Source organism: Sturnira hondurensis, unplaced genomic scaffold (genome assembly GCF_014824575.4).
Source record: "Sturnira hondurensis isolate 20B ecotype Veracruz unplaced genomic scaffold, ASM1482457v3 Scaffold0025370, whole genome shotgun sequence".
Lineage (NCBI taxonomy): Eukaryota > Metazoa > Chordata > Mammalia > Chiroptera > Phyllostomidae > Sturnira > Sturnira hondurensis.
The window spans coordinates 6,166,905-6,192,430 of NW_028098001.1; the positions used below are offsets into that span (position 1 = coordinate 6,166,905).

Consider the following 25,526-nt stretch of genomic DNA (forward strand, 5'->3'; position numbering starts at 1 on the left):
CCTTTATTGTAATCTTGGCTAATGTAATTATGATGTGCCTTGGTGTGTTCCTCCTTGGGTCCAACTTCTTTGGAACTCTCTGAGCTTCCTGAATTTCCTATAAGTCTATTTCCTTTGCCAGACTGGGGAAGTTCTCCTTTATTATTTGTTCAAATAAGCTTTCCACTTGTTGCTGTTCCTCTTCCCCTTAATTCGGGAAGATACCGAATACCCCTGTAATTCGGATGTTGGAACATTTAAAGATGTCCTGGAGGTTCCTGAGCCTCTCCTCATTTTTTTGAATTCTTGTTTCTTCCTTCTTTTCTGTTTGGTTATTTCTTTCTTCCTTCTGGTCCATTCCCTTGATTTGAGTCCCAGTTTCCTTTCCATCACTCTTGGTTTCCTGTGCATTTCCCTTCATTTCAATTAGTTTAGCCTTCATATGTTCCTCTAATTTGTGGCTAAAATCAACCAGTTCTGTGAGCATCCTGATGACCAGTGTTTTGAACTGTGCATCTGAGAGGCTGGCAATGTCTTGGTCGCTTAGAGTTATGGGCTCTGGGGCTTTGAGTTCTTCTTGAGCCATCTTTTGAACTGTTGGTGCCTGTTACGTATGAGGAGCAGAGCCCTAGGTGTTCACCAGGGCCTGGCCACTCAGTGGCTGGGTTGTGATGCTGTATGTGGGGTCAGGGCCAAAGGAAAGCAATGGCAGGCCCTCTCTGCTGCCTCCCGCCACCACCGCCCAGCCGTGCAGTCCATCCCACTGCACGCAAATGTGCGACCACGGTCAGCCTGCTGCTGGGTCTGTCTCACTGCTCACTCCGCTGCTGGTTTATCTGCACTCGAAGGTGTGAGCCAGCCCGCCACCCCGAGCCTTCACTGGGTCAGCCTGACACGGGGCTGCCTGGGTGCCTGGGGTCAGGGGATCTCTCTTGCTTGTCCACGCTCCACTGCTGGCTCCGCCCCTCTTACCCGTCCAGTTGAACCGTTTGTTGTTGTTGGATTTCCATATAGTTCAATTTTCTGTTCTTTGGCTGCATCTTTGTTCTCCAAGTTTGTATTCAAACTTGGTTGTGGGAGAAGGCACAGGTTTTACACCTACGCCTCCATCTTGGCGGAAGTCCTGTATATACCATCTTTCACTACAGTTCTAAATCAAGTACATTTTCAAAAAGGATGTGGTTATTAAATGCCCCTTGTACTTGAATCCGTTATTTTTTAAGTATATTTCATTGATTATACCATTACAATAGTCCCATTTTTTCTTTCCCCTTTATTCCCCTCCTCTTGGCACCTCCCCGCCCCCCCCCCCCCCCACCCCCCTTGCTGCCCACCTTAATTCATGTCCATGAGTTGTACATACGAGTTCTTTGGCTTCTCCATTTCCTATGCTAGTCTTAACTTCCCTCTATTTAGTATCTACCATTTAAGCTTCTTATCCCCAGTATCTTTTCCCCATTCTTCCCTCTCTTCCTCGCTGCTGATGACCCTCCATGTGATCTCCATTTCTGTGATTCTGTTCCTGTTCTAGTTGTTTGCTTAGGTTGTTTTTGTTTTTTTTCTTCTTTAGGTTCAGTTGTTGATAGTTGTGAATTTATTGTCATTTTACTGTTCATAGTTTTGATCTTCTTTTCCTTTTATAAATCCCTTTAACATTTCATATAATAAGGTCTTGGTGATGATGGACTCCTTTAACTTGACCTTACCTTGGCAGCACTTTATCTGCCCTCTCATTCTAAATGTTAGTTTTGCCGGATAGAGCAATCTTGGATGTAGGTCCTTTCCTTTCATGACTTTGAATACTTCTTTCCAGCTCCTTCTTGCTTTCAAGGTTTCTTTTAAGAAATCAGCTGATAGTCTGATGGGAATTTCTTTGTAGGTAACTGTCTTCTTTTCTTTTCTGGCTTTTTAGATTCTCTCCTTATCTTTAATCTTGGGTAATGTAATTATGGTGTGCCTTGGTGTGTGCTTCCTTGGGTCCAACTTCTTTGGGACTCTCTGAGCTTCCTGGACTTCCTGGAAGTCTATTTCCTTTGCCAGACTGGGGAAGTTCTCATTCATCATTTTTTCGATGTGTTTTTGATTTCTTGCTCTTCCTTTACTCCTTCTGGTACCCCTGTGATTCAGATGTTGGAATGTTTAAAGTTGTCCCAGAGGTTCCTAAGTCTCTCTTCATTTTTTTGAATTCTTGTTTCTTCATTCTGTTCTGGTTGGATGTTTATTGCTTCCTTTTGTTCCAAATCATTAATTTGAGTCCTGGTTTCTTTCCCTTCACTGTTGGTTCCTTGAACATTTTCCTTTATTTGACTTTTCATAGCTTTCACTTTTTTCTGTATTTTGTGACCATACTCAATCTTATTTCTTCATGGTAAACACCATAATTACCAGTGTTTTGAACTCTGCATCTGATAGGTTGTCTATCCCTTTATTGCTCTGTTGTTTTTCTGGAGTTTCGATCTGTTCTTTCATTTAGGTCATCTTTCTTTGTCGTGATGGTCCTGTTACGTTGTAAAGGGTGGAGTCTTACTTAGGTATTCACCAGGACAGGGAAACCCACATTGCTGGGTTGTGGTGCTGTATGGGGGAGGGGTCAAAGAGTTAACAGTGCTGCTTGTTTGGTTTTTAGCTGGCTTTCAGTCACTTCTCCTGCTACCTGCAAGCAAATTGGGCCCTTCTGGTTCTGGTTCCCAGGTGGGTGGCCTTGTGTGTGTTCTGGAATTCTGTGAGTCTCTCCAGTGAAGTCCTGTGAGGCTGGGAGTTTCTCCTGCTGCCACAACCCCCACAGATTTGTACAGCCAGAGGTTTTGAAGTTTTTGTTTCCTGAGTTTAACCCTGGGTGTGTTCTTCCCAGTTGTTCCTCTTGGTTTATCTGCACACAAATGTGGGACCACCATCCACCGCCTCGCTCACTCAGTGCTCCCCTGTTGCCTTGCTGAGCGTCTTCTCCACCCTGGCTGCCAGTTTCAGCCCCTGCTAACAGTTTGGGCCAATGTTTCTTCCTTAGCCCCTTGGTTGTTGGAGTTCCATACAGTTCGCTTTTCTGTCAGTTCTGGTTGTTTTTTTATTTTAAATTTGTCGTCCTTCTTTTGGTTGTGCAGGGAGGCAAAATGCATCTACTTATGCCTTCATCTTGGCTGGAAGTCCACTTGAATCAGTCCTAAGTGTTCTGGTTTCTTTGGACATACTTAAAATTTTTATCTTGGATAATGATTATATAATATGATGTCTTAATTTTTTTCTATTTTTCCTCCTGCATTCTGAAAAATCTTAATATTGGAACACATGATTTTCTTTAATGCCACTTTCTTTTCTCTAAAGTGGTTCTTTTCCTTTTTTCTGTAATAGTTTTGCTTTATTAACCTTCCCTTTCATCCCATTTTGTAATTTTTTTCTTCTTACCTAGTTTTTTTTTCTTACTTGCTCTTTCTATTTCTTGAGAGGTTTTGTTCTCTGGCATCCTACTGATATATAAAACTTTTCTAAAACTTTATTTCTTTTTAATGGAGTTTTTAAATGGAATTTATTTTTAAAGTTCTATTTTTCCTATATGTTTTCATGATGATGCTACTTCTTTTCCTTGAATAATGAAAGATTCATTTAGTTCTAGTATTTGTTAGTTGACAAGGATTGTAGATTGTTCTTTTCTGCCCTCTCTAAATTTTAGTTGCCAGCGATGTTCATGGAGTTGTTTGGCTGAGACTGTGCTAGAATGTAATGCAGTATTTTTTTGTACTCTTACTGTATGATTTTCTGAGCAGATGGAGTATATGAATATTATATTTTCCAATTTATTCTTTTGTCTGGTTTCCTCCTGTCTTTTTTCAACTAGTGCACTTTTATACTGTGCTTCCCCCACCCCATCTCACACACACACAAATAAAATACATTTTAAAAAAAGAGAGAAAAAGTGAAGTGACCTAGTAACCTCTTGAAAGATACAAGCAATATCTTGTTGCTTTTCTGTTGTTGGAGTCATATTTTCATGTGCAGTTTGATTGGGTTAACTGAAATTGTATGGAAAATATTTTTACAATGATGTTTATTGTTTTGAAAATAAAATGTTTGCTATGTAGAATGAAAGAGTAAAATAAAGTGTGGCAATGGTAGGTATACAGTGTGAGTGTGCAGAACACAGAGTTTTTTCTTGTATTATTAATTAATTGTTGTTTTATTTATATGAACAAATGTAAACCTACTTTTGCCCCACTCTGTATATGAGGATCACCTTTCTAATAACTGTNGGTTAACTGAAATTGTATGGAAAATATTTTTACAATGATGTTTATTGTTTTGAAAATAAAATGTTTGCTATGTAGAATGAAAGAGTAAAATAAAGTGTGGCAATGGTAGGTATACAGTGTGAGTGTGCAGAACACAGAGTTTTTTCTTGTATTATTAATTGTTGTTGTTATTTATATGAACAAATGTAAACCTACTTTTGCCCCACTCTGTATATGAGGATCACCTTTCTAATAACTGTTGAGAGGATTAAACAAAGAATGACAAAAACTATTCTTTTACTACATTTAATTTTTCAAGGGCATGTAGTCATCTATTTAGTAAAAATTTGATAAGTATTCACCTATAATTTTTTTGCATACTTTGCTGGGCAGGAAATTTAGGTTTACTTATATTTATGTATTTCACCTGCCATTCAGATTTATTTCTTAGGTATTATCTCTTCCTTACTTTTTTACTTTATACCTAAAAATAAGTTTATAGTTCTTCAGTGTTTGTCCAAGACTAAAATAGTTCATAAAGAAAATCTAGCCATAAGGTTTATTATTTGTATATACAGACGTTCTGTTACTTTATCAGTGTTGTGTTTTTTTTTGTATCATAATAAAAGAAAAGTAACGTTTGAGAGTTTCTTATTATAACTGTGGTCAAAGAGAAGAAAGAATCTGCCTAAATGTGAAGGTCTGTTGTTTACAGGTAGAGGTTTTCAATGATTATGCCTAGTTTTTGTGTAATTACAGATATAATAATGAAACTAGTTTTACTTAAAAGTAGATGCAAGATAAAATAAGAATAACTTTCTGTAATCTCATATTTCTAGTGTTCAGTTTTGCATTAATATCATTCATTATTGAAACTGAATGTGGGCTGATGGATCCTTTCAGTCTTATTCATTTACCACTTCAGAGGAAAATTTAAGAAAATCACAGTAATATGTAATAAAGAGAATTCTTAATTGCTTTGTATTGTGATCCTGAAGTTTCTGTTGTCCCAGAAAACACTTTTTGGTTTAGTAAATCTTGTTCACTGAAACATGAAGAAATTATTATGTCTTATGCCACATATATTGTAACTATTTCTATGGAAAATTCACATTGTGGTGTGGGATAATTTCTGTTTTTGCTCAATATAATAGTTCAATTTTTTTAACAATTAACATTCAGGAGATGCATCTTAGTAGAGTTAGAAAAAAAGATTATTAGCCTCTAAATTGATTAAGAGGCTCTTTCTTTTCTACAATGTGTGATAGAATAATTGTTCTAACCAGCTCTGGTTGTGAATCTACTGTAGGTTAACAAAAGCACAAGATTGATATATCACACAAATATCTTCAAATTCAACTGAACACTTTTAAAAAAGTATGTAATTCTCATCAGTGTGGGCCAGTACTTTGGTTTTAGTGCCCGAACAAATAGATTTTTTAGAGTTTTTAAATGAAAGACTAAAGTTAAATAATAGCTTTTGCTTTTTCCAGTTGCATAGAATAACTGAACCCTCTCTTGGTCATTGTTGAAATGATGGAAGGTACTTATCTTTGTTCCTCCAGCATGTGAGTTTAAAAGTAACTTTTATACTACATCTTAATGTTTTTAATGAAAAACCTCACTATCCTCATCACACTACTGGAAGGGTAGAATATTTAATACTTTTAGACTTTCTTAAAACCTTCAATATATGTTTCAGTTCTCCCCCAAGAACTGAAAAGATGATATATAAATGGGAATGGAGACATGACTAAGAAATATAAAGTTTGTAGTGGGTAAGGAAAATCAGGGACATAGTATACATTTAGTTGGATTTTATGGCTTGGTTAATGAACATACAACTAGTAATTTTTATGCCCCAAGCTGAGCCAGTCTTACCAAAAGTAAAATATGGAAAACTTGTGTGTTATTGTTGGACTGCAATACAATTTTAAAATAACTTATAAAATTTCTAGTAGGATTGATTTGTGACTACTTATTTTATGTGACTTTCTACTTATTGCAGTATTATTTTAAATATATTGTATAATGTTTAGTTATAGAAAATTTAGTCCATGATGATGACTTCACAGGGTGCAAGCAAAGCATTGGAGAACTTGACTGAAGTAGTTATATATGGCATGATCCTGTTATCTAATTAATTGGGTATGGTTTTATGTTTATTCAGGAAGACATTCAGAGTTCACTTCAGAGAAGCTTCACATTCATTGGTTCAAGCATTCTACATAAGGCTATTATATTTTGTCTTTTTTCCTAATATTTAAAAAAATACATATTTATTGCTTTTATTTTTCCATTACAAATTTTATTATCAAAAAAGGAGATACATTTTTCTATTTAGAGTTTTATTTACTAGTATGTTGCTTAGAAATATTAACTAACCTCTTTTCTTTTAATACAGTTTTGCTTATTATTTTATATATTTTGTTTAAATTCTTAATGTATATTTTTATTCTGTATATTTTGTCTTTTATTCTTTACATTTCTTTGTTCTCTTCTGTATTATTAGAAAGCTTTTTAAAATGTTCTATATTCATTTTTGTTTTTTTAGTATATTTGATTCTACTCCTTATATTTTAGTTTGCTTTTCAGTAATTGAGAATATGCATGCTAAAATTTAGCAAATTCTTTTTTCACATGAGTTTTAAACAAACTTCTTCATAGCTATATACTATATACTGAAATGTACATGAATTACAAGTTTGTAACTTCAAAAATGTTCACAGAGAGAACAAATCTTTGGCACTGTTACACAAATCTAGAATTCTACCAGTATACCACAGTCCCTGGATGCCCTCCTAATCTCTATCCTCTGTCCCCTTCTCCCCAGTGATTATCACTGTCCCCACTTCTCTTCTAGTAAGTATCACATGTTTTGTCTTTCAACTCTATATAAGTGTAAAGAAACATTAGATAATGTATTTGGTGTGTTTGGCTTCTTTCAGTTGACATTTGTACAGTTAACCTCTTGTTACATGTAGACATAATTTAATGATTTTTATTGTAATATAATCTGAATGTACTGTAATTATCCATTCTATTAATAGATATTTGGGTTGTTTCTATCTTGGGTTCTTACAAATAGTTTTACTCTGAACATTTTAGTGCACACAGATGTATTATTTAGGAACAAAATAGGAAGCAGGGACAAATTTGTGATCACGTGAATTATGACAAAGGTCACATAGTAAACGGTGGGGAAAGAGTGCTGTTTGGTCAGTTGGATCCTACATCCTCCTTTCCCCAAATCCAGAATTTATTTATAAAAAATTGTGTATTTATTTTTACATGTTTTAACTTCAGTGACCTTCAAAGTACTCTCCATTTGATGTAATATACCTATAGAGATTTTTTTCCCCCACTGCTCAGAACAGTTTTTGAAGTTGTCAGTTTTGATGCCTTTTAGTGCTTCTGCCATTTTTTGTTTCACCTGTTCCACATCAGCAAAATGTTTCCCTTTGAGGACTTTTTCCATCCTGGAAAACAAATGAAAGTCGCTCAGGGTGGGATCAGGTGAATAAGGAGGGTGGGGCACAGGGATCGTGCTGTTTTTGGTCAAAGACTGCCAAGTACTCAGCGTGGTGTGGGCAGGTCCACTAATAAATCACCCATCATGAAATGGTTGAAAGAGTCTTAAGAAAAAATTCACTGAAGCCGAACTTAGCCTCTCACAACAATGCCCATTGGTACTTGGGTACAGATGGGTTCCTAGAACACTCACCTAGTGGGGGAAGCCTGTACTACAGGGGGCCAGCCCTCCAGAAGATAATTTCGTTTTTTGGGGGGGCGGTGCCCCCTTGTATATTCCATTGTCAATGTACCACAGTTATTTTTTTCAGTTACTTATAGAAGGAAATCTTTAATGCTTCCAAGTTTTGGCAATTATGATTAAAGCTGCTATAAATATCCATGTACAGGTTTTTGTGTGGACATTTGAGTAAATACCTAATGAGTCTTGCTGGGTCATAAGATAAGAGTATGTTCAGTTTGGTAAGAAGCTTCCAAACTGTCTTCCAGGATGACTGTACTATTTGTATTCCCACCAGCACAATGTATGAGAGTGCCTGTTGTTCCACATTCTGTTCAACATTTGGTGTTGCCAGCATTTGGGGTTTTGACCATTCCAATAGATGTGTAGTGGTGTCTCATTGTCATTTCAATTTGCAGTTTTCTAATGACATATGATGTTGAGTATCTTTTCATATGCTTACTTGCAATCTGTATGTCTTAGGTGTTCGGGTCTTTTTTCCATTTTCAAATTCATTTGTTCATTTTCTTCCTGTTGAGCTTAAAGAATTCTTTGTATATTTTGCGTAATAGTTTTTTATCAGATGGGTTTTTGCACATATTTGTTCCCAGACTGTGATTTATGTTCTCCCCCTCTTTACATTGTCTTTTGCAGAACAATTTTTAATTTTAACGAAGTCCAATTTATCGATTATTTCTTCATGCATTGGTAACTTTGATATTGTGCCTCAAAAGCCATTGCTGTGCCTAAGGCTGTGTAGATTTTCTCCTCTGTTATTTTCTGGGAGTTTTATAGTTTCGTGGTTTAAATAGGTCTATGATCCATTTTAAGTCAAATTTTGTGAGTGGTGTAAGAGATGAATAAGGCAGAGTAGAAGAAAATGTCAGTAGAGTTGATAAAATGGAGGAACTTGGATCCTAGGATTCTGGGTGGATTGTCCGTATATGGATGCTAGCAGCATGGTGTTACTCATAAAAAAGTAGACCATGACTAAAGTGCTAGAGGTCTTCTGAGTTTGATAGATGGCATTGAAAAATTAAGGTTAAGGGTAGAGTAACTGGTGGATGTGACCAGAAGATTAGGAATTTATACAGAAGTAAAAAGAAAAGTGTTAGAAATAGTTTTATCACATTACCTGTGATAATGCACATCCTATATTTTGGATCTGAATTGTGGTGAGTCATGTGTTTATTAGTTGCATAAGGTCTTCATTCCCTTCTCTGGAACTTGCTACTTTCAGTCTTGGAGCTCTTCTATCATTGAGCCTCATCTTGGTTTCTCTGTTATTTTTTCTGTTAGTATACTAAGACTCTTCCTACTTGAGATCTTACTATTAATGTCCTTCTCTTTTCTGCAGTTCCTTTGAGATGCTAAAAAGGCATTTTAGAAAAAAAGATGATTTGTATTACCCCCTTTATCTTCTAAAAATATATAAATATATACTTCTGGGGGATACTTAAGGTAAGGAAGAACAATATTTTAATTTATGAATACTTTATTCTAGTTCACAGGTATAATAACAACTATATTTCTGAATTAAAATCTCCCAATATTTTGCTATGATTCTTGAATTATTAACCAAAAAATAGGTCAAAGATATTAAAGAACTAGTATTATCTTCATTGAAACTTTTATTGTGAGTATAATTTTACTTAACAAATGAACAGGATCTACTTTTCTTCTATTAGAAGAAATAGAAGAATCTAAGATTAGAAGAATCTAATAGAAGAATATGAATCTAAGAAAGAAAAATTTCTAGTCACATAAATGATTTTGGAGATCTAATACAGTTTTTTTTAGAAGAGAAATAGTGATTACATTTTGTTTAATAGTGAAATTTTGTTTATTACTGATTTTTGGAGAGACCAACTTATATCATTAAAATTATTCTCAGTATTCATTATACCAAAACCATTTTCTCCTGTTGATGACAGTTTTTGCAGCACAATGACAACAAGTTTTCAACTGTGGTGTAAGACCTGTAATGAATGGGTTGTTATCTTCATAGCCTTATTTTATCAGCAAATATGCATTAATTTTTGGGATGACTATGTTTGTTTCCACATGGATAAAGTTAAATTAGGCTTCTGGTTAACCTGATGCCTTGAGTTTATATTCTTTATCTACTTTTTTATGATAGTGTATTTGACTAGTATGTTTTTAGGTGCTTAAAATATTCAGGAGTAATTAGATATGATACTAGCCTCACAAAGATTATATTTGGATAGGAGAAATAAAATTGTTAAATGAAATAAACTGTTAAAAGAAATAAAACTGAATCATCTTAGCTTGTAAAGATAAAATATTTCAAATCTAATGGGTAATAACAGCAGGGGTCATGGGGATAGACTAGGGTGGTGAAGGAGGTATAAGAATAAGGATGAGTTAGGTATTGTTTATGTTCAGAGTTGGGCTTAGTGTCTGCAAGAAACAGGCCTATGAGTGGTTGTGGAAGTGGAGAAAAAAATATGGCTACCTCTTACTTTTGATGGGCTGACCAGAAAAACCAAACTATAAGAGACCCAAGAATGTAGCTTTTTAGTCTTACCTGTCTAGTATGTATGAGGTGAGATAAGTATTCTTAATCCAGGAATAGGGCAAGAGGAGTTGTCTGAGAAGAAATGCATTTAAGTGACAAGCTTACATATGTTTAGGATTCTTTTAGGCGTGTTAGACTAGAGTTATTTATGCTATAGAGTATAAAGCCTTCATATTCTTATTTGGAAAATAATGAGAGTCTCTCTCACCTTATGTCTCACCTTATTTATGCTATAGAGTATAAAGCCTTCATATTCCTATTTGGAAAATAATGAGAGTCTCTCTCACCTTATGTCTCTCTCACCTCATCTCTCTCACCCCACCCCCCTTTCCAGGGGTGTGATTACATCCAGGAAAAAATGAAATTTTAAATAATTACATACCTAGGTCTCCTTTTCTAAATCTTGGTGTAGTGTACCTCAGTGTTTCATCAAGATATAATTAGGGTAGATTTTATTACTGATTCTAGGAGGCTCCCAAGGATTTTTTTGGAATTTATTTTCAAGTAGAATCTGGAATGATTAATAGTTTTATATACTTCAGAATGACAGAATAATAATTCCAGATTGGTGCTGTTATTGTTAAGTGCATTTCCCTGACAAGACCTAAAATACACCCCCTTACTTAGCCTTACCTCTGAAACCTACTATTTTGTGTCAGGTACCTCATCATAAACTATGGGTCTCTTCCACTGGTTCTGTCCATTTCTTTTCTTTGTTCACAAGGATCTTCATGTCTTTCCATATGTTTATCATTTGCCCTTTTTTTGCATGTTCTTAGACTTCCTGATCATAGCTTAGGGACTTTGAGGACATACATGTGTTCACATATGCTGTGTGCACATGCATGCGCCCTGTGAGAAGAAAAGTGTGACTCACTAGGCTGACGTAGAATGGGGCCTCTCTGGGAGAGAATATTAAGGTAGGTGCACCAAAGAGAAGTAGTGAGAATTTTAAGTTCCATGTAGAGATTAATGGCAATACAGCTATGAAAGCAAGTGTTCTTTAAAGGTGTTAAGTAAGTATCATGAACCATTTAATCTTTCCTGCATTAGTTGATAAATGTTTAAGTATTAGAAATAAAATCAATGTAACAGAGGTATAACATTTTGCTATTTTGTTTATGAAGTATTTTATACAGTGGTCTAGGTAAAAATCTTAGGTCCTATTTTTATGGTTTTGAACTTTCTATGCTCAAAGTTGATACAGAGAATACAGGAAATGTTTTATGTTTTTTATATTGTGGAAAACAAAGTTTATTTCTAAAAGTCTCCTTCTGTTTTCCTGGTACTTTATTGGGCTATAAAACATGTGTAGTTTACAGATAAATGCCATTTGGTATCTCAGTATGGGTTGTCCTCATCCAGAGATACTCAGTGTCCATTAAAGATCTCTGTGGTGGCCAAACTGGGTCACTTTACCCATTAACTGACAGGGCAGTGATGGCATCATTCTATGGACTACCATGGCTTGAATAGCCTCTTGGTGATAATGCTGAGCAGGGGAAGTCGTATGCTTTCCTGCTGACAGTTATGATTTGGAGGACAGTCTAAATTGTGGCAATTAGAGAAATACAGTGGTAAAAACTTTTATTGCAGTAAATTCAGGCCAACCGCACAGTCCCCTACAACATTGCTCTTACTTAGACACCAGCTGCAAATGGGAGACCCAAGGCCACCCTCACTTCAGACCTGCCAGCTACAAATCTGGGATTCCCAGGGAGTCCCTCAGGTTCAGTAGTTTACCAGGCAGACTTACAGAACTCAGGAAAGCACCATGCTTATGATTACCATTTTATTGTAATTAAAGGATACAAGTTAAAACTGTCCAAAATAAAAGCCATATGGAGTAAAATCTGGGAGGGGCCCAAATGCGAAGGTTCTGATTGTCCTGTTATCTACTCCTGGCTGATATGTATGACAATATTAGAATATTGCCAGCCAGGGAAGTTCACCCACATGTTTGGACTCTGAGGTTTATATTGTGGTTCAGTCACATACTGTCTGCATGGCCGACCTTTAGTTTGTAGTCCCTTCCAGAGGTTTGGCTACATTTAGTCTCCAGTTTTTCTGAAGGTCAGAACTGATAGGGCATATTCCACAGCCCCATCATGAATCATATTGTTAGGTTCTCCATCAAGCACAGATAGTCTTGTCAGGCAGGACATTCCAGGGGTCTAGAGATCAACTCCCCATAGTGGGGGGCAAAGGCCCCATGTCCTTTTTAGTAGACTTAGTGCTTCAGAACACACTCCAAGTATGTATTTTGGAATGAGGTAGATTGTTTTGCTATTTACCATATTGTTCTTTGTTTGAAAGTCTTAAATTATATTTTACAAATAAATATGATTTCACTTTATGCCCAAATTATAAACCTCTTCCTTGGTTTCTTTATTTCTGTAATTTTTCTCCTTTTTCTTATGATCAGACCAGCCACTCTTACAGTTTAGTTTTGTTTTTAATTCTCTCATGTGTTTATGGCTAAGTATTCCTTCTATTCTTCCATTCCTTCCAAAAGTACTAAGTATTCTTCCAGACTAATGGGTCATGCTTTTCTATCCACAAAGAAAATACTCACCTATACTTCTTACCAGCTGCAATCTGGATAAACATTTAAAAAAACATTTATTAGAGGCTGCCCTGGAAAAAAAAACTTAAAAAAATGCATGCTAAGGAAACTTGGACTCTAGGCAGTGAGGTGCATTAAAGGGTTTTTATATCTGACTGTGACATAACAAATTGTTTTTGAAAGTCAGTTCTAGTAGTAGTTAGTAGAAATTGTTTAGAGAATAGAAATGAACCCACAATCAAGAAGACCAGTTAGGAGCCTTTTACTGTTGCCCCCATGGGAGATAATGAAGGCAATACAGGGTGGTTGGGGAGAAAGTTGTTAATTATGAATGGTGATTTTCGCATTTAAAAATGCTTACTCCTTTAATAATCTGTATACATACATCAAATCAGTAGCTTTTCAACATCTCATAAATTTTAATGTTTTTATTTTACACAACTTCTTGGGACATAGTATATTCCATGTGTATTCTACCTAACCAATACATTTCATTTATATTGGCTTTTTTAAATCAATCTTGTCACTGTGCGATTCATTTTTTTATTTATTTAACACATGTTTGTTGATGTGAGAATTTACTCTGTGGCAGATTACTATAATAGATGTTGAGGATACAGTGATAATAAGATGTGATTCCTGACCTTAAAAAGTCCACAGCTCAGTTTGGTAATCAGACAGTGAAACAGGAAAATCCTTCGGTAGACGCACAGGTGCTATCAGAGTATGTCAAAGGTGCATGTAACCTAGGCTGGCAGTGTAACTCCTGCTTTAGAAAAATGGGTAAGAACGTGAACTCTGGAGCCAGAATGATTTTGGGTTTTTAGTTCCTTTAGTTACTTTTCTATCCCCTCAGGAATCTTTAAATATCTTTATTAAAAGCATTTATTGTAAAATTACTGTTTTGTGTGTATTTAGGTAGGCTCCAGAAAGTTTAAGCTCATACAATTTTTATTTTTTTTAATTTTTAAATTTTTAAGCAAGATTTTATTTATTTTTAAAGAGAGGGGAAGGGAGAGAAAAAAAGGGAAAGATCAATGTGTGGTTGCCCCTTGCACGCCCCCTACTGGGGACCCTGTCTGAAACCCAGGCATGTGCCCTGAGTGGGAATTGAACCAGCGACCCTTTGCTTCACAGCCTGGTGCTCAATCCACTGACCCACACCAGACAGGACATATATAATATTTAAAAAATACCGAATTTGCTTGTAGATGAAGATGCCCTCTCCAGCTGGTCATATTTCTCACTAGTCCCTGTAATCTTATATCCAGTCCTGCTTCAGGCCTGGCATGTAGAAGCATTTGAGTTTGTGACTTCTGAGACCATGGCACTAGTTCTTCCAGATCAGACTGTCTGATCTTTTTTAAATCTCAAACACTTGATTAGAGCAGCTGTCAGTTATTGGCACTAAATGTGCATTGAATGAATGAATGGATGAATGATGCCTCAATTGTGAGATTAAAAATAAGACTAACAACCCCCCAAAATAATAAACTGTATTTTCTAGAGAAATTTTGTTTTTAGATTTTCTAACTTATTGAGAGGGTTTTACCAGAGTTATTTTGTTTAATTTTCATTGCAGTAGTATGGGTTAATAACAAAGCCAATGAGAGTATTCCAGAGGCTATTTATATTTTGATTAACCAACTTTAATATGATAGTTGTTTAGGCATTATTAGTAAATAATAGAAATCAATTCATTGTTTTTAAATTAAGATAATGATACCGAATTTTTGTTGAGCAAAAGGGATGTGTTTTGTAGAATGATACTGTACTGATTAGAGGAATATTGAGGGTATAGGAGCACTGGATAGTCTTACCCTAAACCAGAAGTTAGACTTCGGGAGATGAAAGAAGAATAAAGAGTCATATGGGGGGGTTGGTAAAACTAAATCTTAAATTTTGTTATGAAAGCAGATAATAAAATCAGCAAATATAAGCTGCTCTATTGGGTCTTCTGAGGCAATGAGTTGGGGTTATGTGGGAATTTTTGCTCAGAAAACATTTACTGTGACTAGAATACTCCCTAACAGAAAGGCAGAGGTAATTTATTATTTTTTGTATAGTAATATTATTTTTCTACAATATAATGAATTGATGTTGCCAATTTCCATTCCCACCTACATTGCAGATTCATTTTCTTCTTTCTTTGTAGTCTTAAGCTATCATTTTGATTATTTCTAAAAGATTCCTTGCTATGTTTTGTAACTTTACAGATTCTGTTTTGTTTCTCATGTTTCTAATTTCAAGTCAGTTTGCATTATCTTTCTCTGCTTACGCGTTTATAATGATTTAGTTTTCAATTACTTCCTGATTTATAGACATATAAAGTGTCAGTGCCAGTCAGTCACCATTATAATCTTAGTTCCACCAATGGAAAGTTACATGCCTTCTGTAGGATATTTATGATGGTGTCTGTGATGCTATTATATTCATAGATAAGTAAATATAAATTTTATAAGTAAATTTTATAAAATACTGTCATGCTTTTTTAATTGCTACTTGGTATATCATGTCTACTATTTACCTTAATATACCTAGGTTTACATTATCGTTGGGTCCCCAGGCATCCTGCTGCTTGGTGGGTTTCCAGCATTGTTAGGTAGCCAGGAAATATCTACCCTAAGGAACACTGAATGAAATTATATTTTTATTGAGATTATATTTTTACCATCCAACAAATTATCTAAGAAAACCTTAGTACTTCCTACATAAGAATGAACACCAGTGCATTTCATAAATTACTTTTACTTAAAATATAGAAGAGGAAAAAATGGGATAGTTGAAAAGGATAGGGCATTCTATTTTAGAATATAATATTAGAGACAAAAGAATACCAAAAGGAGTTTTAAAAGTATTTGATATTTAAATTATTAAAATAAAACCTTTCAAGCCATGATGTTTAACTAAGTCTTTAACTCTTTTTGGTTCCTTGTAACTACTTCTTCCTTGGAGACTGTGTCTGACTTAAACTCTTCTCTCTAAGGCTGCCCATTGTCCTTGCTTAATACAACTTGCTTGGTTTGGTTTGATTTATTTATAAGCCTGGCCTCACTATTTCTTTGAAATTTAGTCTCAATGACTTTATTCTAATTTAGTCACTTTGAGTTTGGTGACTTATCCCTGGTTCTTATTCCTATTTTTAGGAATCTTTACTCCTGCTCTTTGATTTTCAGTTCTGATATGGGGTTAATACCCAAAGTTTATAAAGAACTTACACACCTCAATGCCAAAAAAACCCCAAACAATCCAATTGAAAAATGGGCAAATGGCCTGAATAGATACTTCTCCAAAGAGGACCTACAGATGGCTAATAGACATATGAAAAGATGCTCAGTGTTAACTAATCATTAGAGAAATACAAATGAAAACCACAGTGAGATATCACCTCACACCTGATGGAATGGCTGTCACCCATAAATCAACAAACAGGTGCTGGGAGGGTGTGGAGAAAGGGGAGACCTTCTGCACTGCATGGGGGAATGCAGACCCGTGCAGCCATGGTGGCAAACAGTATGGGGTTTCCTCAAAATATTAAAAATGGAGCTGCCTTTTGATCCAGTGCTCTTACTTTTGAAAGTATATTCTGAGAATCCTGAAACACTAAATCCAAAGAATATATGCTCCCCCTGCCCCATGTTCATTGCAGCATTATTTATAATAGCCAAGATCTGGAAACAGCCTAAGTGGATGTGGATCGTGGATTAAAAATCTGTTACATTTACACAATGGAATTTTACTTGGATATATAAAAGAAGGAAATTGTACCTTTTGCAAAAAGCGTGGATGGACCTGGAGAGTATTATATTAAGTGAAATAAGCCAGTCAGAGAAAGACAAATACCGTAATGAACAAAATAAACTGACAGAATAATAACAAAGGCATGGACACATGGAACAGACTTACAGCTGTCAGAGGGAAGGCAGGATGGGGGACTGAGTGAAAGGAGTAACCAAAAAACATATATACATAACACATAGACACAGACAACAGGCTGGTGATAGCCAGGGGAAAGAGAGGTGGGGACTAGGTGGAGGTGGTCAGACGGGGGTAAAATGAGGTTGGAAAGAGACAGTGCTTTGGGCTGTTGGCACATGATATAGTGTGCAGATGTTTTATTGAGTTGTATACTTGAAGCCTGTATAGTTTTGTGAACCAATGTTACCCCAATAAATTCAGTAAAAAAAGAATTACTTGCTCAGAAATAATAGGAGAGCATTAGGTGTACAACTCTGCTGTTGAGTAGATAAGATACTGAGAAAACTATTACTTATATTTATTACCGTACATCCCTTGTAATGAAATTCTATGCTTGAAAAATATTTAAAAAAAAAACAAAAAAGACAAAGTAAGACAAAAAAGAAAGGTTACATTTTTTTCTGCTTGAGGGATTGGGGAAAACGCAGGTAATGTATTTTCAAATTGCATTATCCATACCTGAACTAGTTGTAGTTACAGCTTCTCAGAGGATTCCCCCACCCCTTCCCTCTATCCCCAAGCAGGTTTTATTTTCTAAATATTTGATTTATTTATTTTTAGAGAGAGGGGAGGTGGGAGGGAGAAGGAGAGGGAGAGAAACATTTATGTGAAAGAGAAATGTTGACAGTTGCATCTCACATGCCCTGACCAGGACTGAACCTGCAAATTAATCTTGTGCCCTGATTGGGAATTGAACCAGCATCCTTTCCCTTTGCAGGGCGATACCCAACCACTGAGCCACACCTGTCAGGGTTGTGTGTTTATTTTTTAATTCCCTTTATTTATTACTTCCCAGAGTTTGTATTTTTACTTTGTCATTGAGACCAGTGCTTTTAATCTACAATAAATTTTAATCCATATTAAAATTCCTTTTTGCTGGCTCAGCAATGCATTTAAAAATATGCTTTTAGTGTTTTGTTCACCATTTTGTCTGTTGTAATTAGGACTGTTATTCAAGGTATCCAGCCCTCCATGGAATGGAAATCTTTATATATTAAAAAAAAACTTATATTAACCTATATTCCTCTGGACCATCCCTCTTTCCCATTTTGTATTTCAGTTCTTGAAATTTAAGAAAGTTTTTATAAAGATTACAGAAGTTTAAAATACTTTAAAAGTGATTATTTAATTTTATTTATTTTATAGCTACTTGAAGGAAATTTTGCCAAAGAAGTTAGCCATGAAATGGATGGACTTATTTTTCAGCCTACTGGAGTAAGTTTGTATGTGTGTGGTGTGTGTGTGCATGTGCATGTGTGCGTGTGTGCATAAAGCACACTCTCCTCAGACTCATACCGTTCATTGCGGATTGCTTGTGTAATCACTTTTTTCCTGAAACAAACTGTTATAAAACATTTCATCTATCCTGAATATATAAAATAGTGAAATGAACAGTTTTTTGTTTTTCACTCAGTTTAAGAAATAAACATGGCTGATCACTTTTTTAAGAAAGCTAGTTTTTATATAATATTTTTCTTGTCCTTGAAAATGAATGTTAATTTGTTTTATTTTACTAGAAACCTACCAATAATGTTATATTATTACTTACTTCTTACTGTAAGCCAATATACCTTTAAGTGTTAATATTTCTAAATCTTCATTTTGCTGTGGATGAGTAAAATTCAAAGAGTTATCTATACTTGAAGAAAAATACAATATTTTGAATATTCCATGTCAAATTTCTGAAACTCACTGAAGGACTTTCACCAACTTACCAGTCAAATCGTTTATTTGGAGTAAGTTTTGTTTTACTCTGTAGCAGGGTTTTTTAGCCTCAACACCGTTGATATTTTTGGCATGGTAAGTCTCAGCTGGAGGGAGCTGTCCTGTGCATGATAGGATGTTTAGTGACATACTCAGTCTGTACTTACTAGATGTAGATGCCAGTATTCTCTGTCTTTCCCACCTCTCCAGTCACTGCTTAATTTCCCCTGGAGAGCAGAATTGCCTTCAGTTGAGATCCTGTGCTTTACATTTATAGTGCAGTGTTCCTCAAATGTGGCCTGTGGACAGCTGCATTGGTACCACCGAAAAAGTTGCCAGAAGAGCCACTCAGCCCAGATTTAGTGATCAGAAACTCTGTGAATGGAGTCCAGCGACTTCTGTGCTTTTAACAGGCTCTCCAAGTGAGCGATGCATGTTCAAGTGTGAGTGCCACTGCTCTATAGGAAAGAGTTGTATTTCCTATGGTACCCCTCAGCATGTGCTGCATTTTGCCATCACTAACTCTGTCCTTAGAAATTAGGGCATTAGCTAGTTGTGGAGTTTTATAGAGAGGCATTAAGCTAGGTGCCTGAAAAAAAAAGGAAGGAAACTAATATTTTTGAACACTATGTATTGAACACTCCAGTATATATGCTTTGTGTATATAGTAAAATGCTGCTATTATGCAAGTTAAGATAAATGTGATATGTGATTGGTCTCTGTCTTCCTTCCAGCCCTCCTTGCGAAAGAGATAAAGGGAAAATCTGTGGTTGAAGGAGGAGGAGATGGAGGGGAGATTTAGAGGTTTAGAGGGACAGAAATTGTAGAAAATGCTATCTTAGGAAAGATGGAAGTTAGATCCTTTAAGTTTCAGTATTTTTCCAGACCTAATCTCCCTAGACTGAAAGATTTAAAGTCTAAATATAATGGTAATTCAAATATACTTTATTGCGTTAAACTCACTGTTCAGACCCATGCATATGTGAGATTTTGGTGGTATGTAAGAGAAGTGGCCTGACCATAAGTATCTGTGATGTTTAGTGTAGTCGGTTCGTTTATTAGTCTGTTCCCATTTTGTGACCACACTTGCTAAGACAATGATTTTGTAAGTGATATCTGGTAAGGCAAGACTCCCTGCTCTTTGCCAATATTTTCTTAAATATTTGTGGATATTTTGTTTAACATAGAAATCTAAGACTTAGTTTGTCAGATTACCCAAAAATTGTTGTTGGGAGTGTATTTGGAATTGATTTTAATTTGGAGAAAATCGAAGTTTTTACAGTGTTAAATCGAATGAATAAGGTATAGCTCTCCTCAGGTCTTTTCCTGTTCTTCAGTTGAGTTTAAGTTTTTAATGGTTGTTAATCCATTTTTTAGATATTTAGTAGTTTTCATTTTTTAAAGTAAAGAGTACCTTTGAAAAAGTTTGCTACTTCTGGTGTACTGTCACACTGTGATTGATTTATTTTGTTGATTCAACGATCTTGCTGAACACTTTTAGTTCTACTAATTGTCCAGTTTCATATATTGGCCAGGACCTTTAGCACTGGTTTAAACATTTACTCTCATTGGATGGAGGAGAGGGGAACATTACTTTATTTTCAACCCCAAAGGAATGTGGTTAAATTTCTTCCATTAAGTATATTTTTGGTAAATTTCAGTTAGATACCTTTTATAATTTTAAGACATTTTTGTTTCTTTTTCTTTTTTAAAAATTTTAATTTTCATTGTATTTTTTCCATTACCATTTAGTTCCTTTATACCTCTTCCCCCTAGCAGTCACCACACTGTTGTCCATGTCCATTTGTCTGTTTCCTTTTTTCTCAGTCTATCCACCCCCTTACCCCCCTTCCCAATCCACAGCTTTTATCCTGCTCTCCATCTATGAGACTGTCCCCATTTTCCTTTTTAGTTCAATTTGTTCATTAGATTCCACATATGAGTGAAATCATATGGTATTTGTCTTTCTCTGACTGGCTTATTTCAGTTAGCATAATATTCTCCAGGTCCATCCATACTGTTACAAAGGGTAAAATTCTCTTCTTTTTCACAGATGAGTAGTAGTCCAAATGGGTAAATGTCCCACAGTTGTTTTATCCATTTATCTAGTGATGGGTACTTGAGCTGCTTCCATATCTTGGCAATTGTAAATACTGCAATGAACATAGGGTGCTTATGTTCTTTTAAATTAGTGTTTGGGGTTCCTTTAGATATATTCCCAGGAGTGGGTTGCTGGGTCAAAAGGCACATCCATTTATAATTTTTTGAGGTATTTCCATACTGCTTTCCACAGTGGCTCCACCAACCTGCATTCCCACCAACAGTACAAAAAGGTTCCCCTTCTCCATTGTGGCTTTAATTTGCATTTTTCTGATAATTGCTGACATTGAGCATCTTTTCATATGTGTATTGGCCATTTGTAGGTCCTCTTTGGAGAAGTACCTATTCAGGTCTTTTGCCCATTTTTTAATTTTTTTTTTGGTGTTGAGTTTTATAAGTTCTTTATAAATTTTGAATATTAACCCCTTATCACATGGTATCGGTGAATATGTTCTTCCATTTTGTGGGTTGTCTTTATTTCGTGTATGTTTTCCTTTGCTGTGCAAAACCTTTTTAGTTTGATGCAGTCCCATTTGTTTATTTTTGTTTTGTTTCTTTTGCCTGGGGAGATATATCTAATAAAATATTGCTGTGAGCAATGTCTGAGATTTTGTTGCCGATGTTTTCTTCAGTGAATTTTTTAATGACTTAGGGTCTAACATTTAAGTCTTTAATTCATTTTGAATTTATTCTTGTGTGTGATGTAAGACAGTGGTCTAGTTTCATTTTTCTGCATGCATCTGTCTAATTTTCCCAACACAATTTATGGAATAGACTATCAGTAGCCCATTTTATGTACTTGCTTTCTCTGTCAAATATTAATTGACTACAAAGGTGTGAGTTTATTTCTGTGCTCTCTATTCTGTTTCATTGAGCTATGTGTCTGTTTTTATGCTGGTTCTAGGCTGTTTTAATTATTGTGGTGTCATAGTATTGTTTGATGCTAGGTAGTATGATCCCTCCAACTTTGTTCTTGTTTCTCAGCATTGCTGTTTATATGCAGGACGTTTTGTGGTCCCATATAAATTTTTGAAATATTTGTTCTAGTTCTGTGAAATATGTCACTGGAATGTTGATAAGAATTGTGTTGAATCTGTAGATTGCTATGCATAGTACAGACTATACATAGCAATGATATTACTTCTTCCTATCCATGAACACAGTGTGGCTTCCACTTTTTTGTTATCTTCTTCAGTTTCTTTCTTCTGTGTCTTACAATTTTCTGAGTACAGGTCTTTTACATCCTTGGTTAGGTTTATTCCTAGGTATTTTATTCTTTTTTAAAAAGATTTTATTTATTTATCTTTAGAGGGGGAGGGAAGGTAAGAGGGAGAGAAATATCAATGTATGGTTGCCTCTCATGCATCCCCTGCTGCGAACTGGCCTGCAACCAAGGCATGTACCTTGACTGGGAATCGAACCCGATCATCTGGTTCACAGGCCCGAGCTCAATCCACTGAGCTACACCAGCCAGGGCTAAGTATTTTATTCTTTATGAAGTGATTGTGAATGGCATTGTTTTCTTAATTTCCCTTTCTGTTAGTTCGTTATTGGCATATAAAAATGCAGTTGATTTTTACATGTTAATTCTGTATCTTGCCGCTTCGCTGAGATCATTTGTCAGTTCTAGTAGTTTCTTGGTGGAATCTTTGGGGCTCTCTGTGTACAGTATCATGTCATCTGCAAATGCTGACAGTTTTACTTCTGCAGTTCAAATTTGGATGCCTTTTATTTCTTCTTGTCTGATTGCCATGGCTAGGACTTCCAGTACTATGTTGAATGAGGGAGGTGAAAGCAGACATCTTTGTCTTGTTCCCAGTCTTAATGGAAACACATGCAGTTTTTGCCTGTTGCCTATGATTCTGGCAGTGAGTTTGTCATATATGGCCTTTAGTATGTTTAGGTATATTCCCTCTAATCTCACTTTACTGAGAGTTTTTATCATAAATGGGTGTTGGATTTTATCAGATTCTTTTTCTTCATCTATTGATATGATTATGTGGTTTTTAGCCTTCATTTTGTTTATGTGACGATCACATTTATTGATTTGTGAATGTTGTCCTAGTCTTGTATTTCTGAAGTAAATCCCAGTAAGTAAATGAATCTCTTTGATTCATTGCTGTGTTTGGTTTGCTGATATTTTATTTAGTATTTTAGCATCTACGTACATTAGGGATATTGGCCTATAATTTTCTTTCTTTGTAGTGTCTTCATCTGGTTTTGGAATTAAGATAATGCTGGCCTTGTAAAATGAGCTTGGGAGTCTTCCCTTTTCTCGAATTTTTTGCAATAATTTGAGAAGGAAAGGTATTAGTTCTTGTAATGTTTTATAAAATTTACCTGGGAAGCCATCTGATCCAGGGCTTTTGTTTGTGGGGATTTATGATTACTGCTTCAGTTTCACTAGGTGTAATCTTTCTATTCAGATTCTCTGACTCTTCCTGATTTAGTTTTGGAAGATTGTATGTTTCTAGGAATTTGTCCATTTTGTCCAGGTTGTCCATTTTTTGGCATAGTATTTTCTTACAATTCTTTGTATTTCTTTGGTGTCAGTTGTTATTTCGTTTCTTTCATTTCTGATTTTATTCATTTGGGTCCTCTTTTTTGGGGGGGGGATGAGTCTGATTAAAGATTTTCAATCTTGTTTGTCTTTTCAAAAACCTAGCTCTTGGATTCATTGATCTTTTGTATTGTTTCTTTTTAGACTTTATTTCATTTATTTCTGCTCCAATCTTTATGGTTTCCATCCTTCTACTTACATTGGGTGTTGTTTGTTGTTCTTTTTCAAGTTAGTTAGATTGTTTACTTGAGGTTTTTCTTGTTTTTTTTTTTTTGAGTTAGGCCTGTAATGCTTTGAATTTCCCTCTTAGAATTGCTTTCCCAGTGTCCCACTGATTTTGAATTGTTGCGTCCTCATTTTCATTTGTCTTAGGGTATCTTTTAATTTCTTCCTTGATCTCATTGTTGACCCATTCATTGTTTGATAACATGTTACTTAGCTTTCATGCCTTCGTGTGTTTTTCAGTGTTCTTGTGATTGATTTCTAGTTTCATAGCATTGTGGTCAGAGAAGGTGCTTGGTATGATTTCATTCTTCTACTTATTGAGACTTGTTTTGTGTCCTTACATAGTCTATCCCAGAAAACATTCCATGTGCATTTGAAAAGTATGTATATTTTGCTGCTTTGGGATGAAATTCTCTGAAGATATCAATTAAATCCATTTGATTGAGTGTGTCATTTAAGCCGCTGTCTTCTTGTTGATTTTCTGCCTGGAAGATCTATCCATTAAAGTTAATGATCTATCCATTAAAGTTAATACTATCTTAAAATCCCCGACTATGACTGTATTTCAGTAGATCTCTCTTGTTATATTCACCAAGATTTGCTTTACATATTTAGGTGTTCCTGTGTTGGGTCCATAAATGTTTACTAGGGTTATATCCTCTTGTTGGATTGTTCCCTTTATTGTTATGTAGTGTCCGTCTTTGTCTGTTATTACAGCCTTGGTTTTAAAGTCTATTTTGTCAGGTATTAGTACTGTCACCCCAACTTGCTTTTCTTTGCATTTTCAAGAAATACTGTTTTCCAACCCTTTACTTTTAGACTGTGTGTGTATTTCGATCTGAGATGTGCCTCTTGGAGGCAGCCTACATATGGGTCTTATTTTCTTACCCACTTGGCTACTTTATGTGTTTTGGTTGGAGCATTTATGCCATTTACATTTAGACTATTATTGTTAGGTATGTATTTAGTGTCATTTTATTGTTAGATTATTTTCATCTTTTTTTTTTAGTTATTTTTTTCTTCTTAAAGCAAGCCCTTTACCATCTGTTGCAGTACTGGTCTGGTGTTAACAAACTCCTTTGACTTTTTCTTGTCTGGGAAGCTCTTTATTTCTCCTTTGATTTTAAATAGTAGTAGCCTTGTTTGTAGGTCCTTGCTTTATATCACCTTGAATATTTCATGCTACTCCCTTCTGGCCTGATATGTTTCTGTTGGGAAGTCAGATGCCAGTCTGTTTGGTGTTCCTTTGTATGTGACCACCCTCTTTTCTCTTGTGGCTTTTAGGATTCTCTCCTTGTCTATAAGTCTTGTCATTTTAATTATGTATCTTGGTGTAGGTATGTATCTTATGTAGCCTCAAGCTATAATCAGCAGCTGGGCTTAAGCACCACAGGGTGGGGCAAAGTAATTCCTTCTATGGGGTTATTGCCTCCCCTCAGGCTGATCCCCTTGGAGAGGAGTGCTCTGCCTGAGAATAGTGGCTTCAGTAGTATGGGGAATGACTCAGCACAGGGTTCCTGGTGGCTGTTCCTTCAATTCTCTCTCCAGATTCTCCTGAGGCATTTCTAGAACATTCTGCCCTCCCTTTACCAGAGTGCCCAGGGTAAGTGGCTGCATATGAAATTTTGTTTATTGGCTCATTAAGGTGCTGCCTGCGTCTCCAGCTGTCTCTCCCTGGCAGACAGAAACCCTGCTGCTTTTCACAGTTGGATGTTATCTGTGTTACTTTCCTGTTCTGTTGCTGTAGACTGGGGAGCCCAGCTTGGAGCTTAGACCCTACACTTCTAAGGGGGAACCCCTGGCGTCTGAAATATCCCTCCTGCACTTCAGCTCCCACCCATGGGAGCCCAGCCAGGCCTCTCCTGTCTCCTACGCACTGCCGACCAGTCTTATTGGGGTGAAGT

At 35.8% G+C, this 25,526-nt stretch overlaps 1 protein-coding gene across 6 annotated transcripts in view; it reads left to right on the forward strand.

The window, feature by feature from the left end:
- RNGTT (RNA guanylyltransferase and 5'-phosphatase) overlaps positions 1–25,526 on the forward strand; it is a 238,478-nt gene that overhangs the window by 89,283 nt on the left and 123,669 nt on the right. For all 6 annotated transcript variants that reach the window (XM_037039285.1, XM_037039283.1, XM_037039284.1 and 3 more), the window contains one exon: positions 18,180–18,248. In XM_037039285.1, the coding sequence (XP_036895180.1) occupies positions 18,180–18,248 (69 nt within the window). The remainder of the gene's footprint in view (positions 1–18,179; positions 18,249–25,526) is intronic.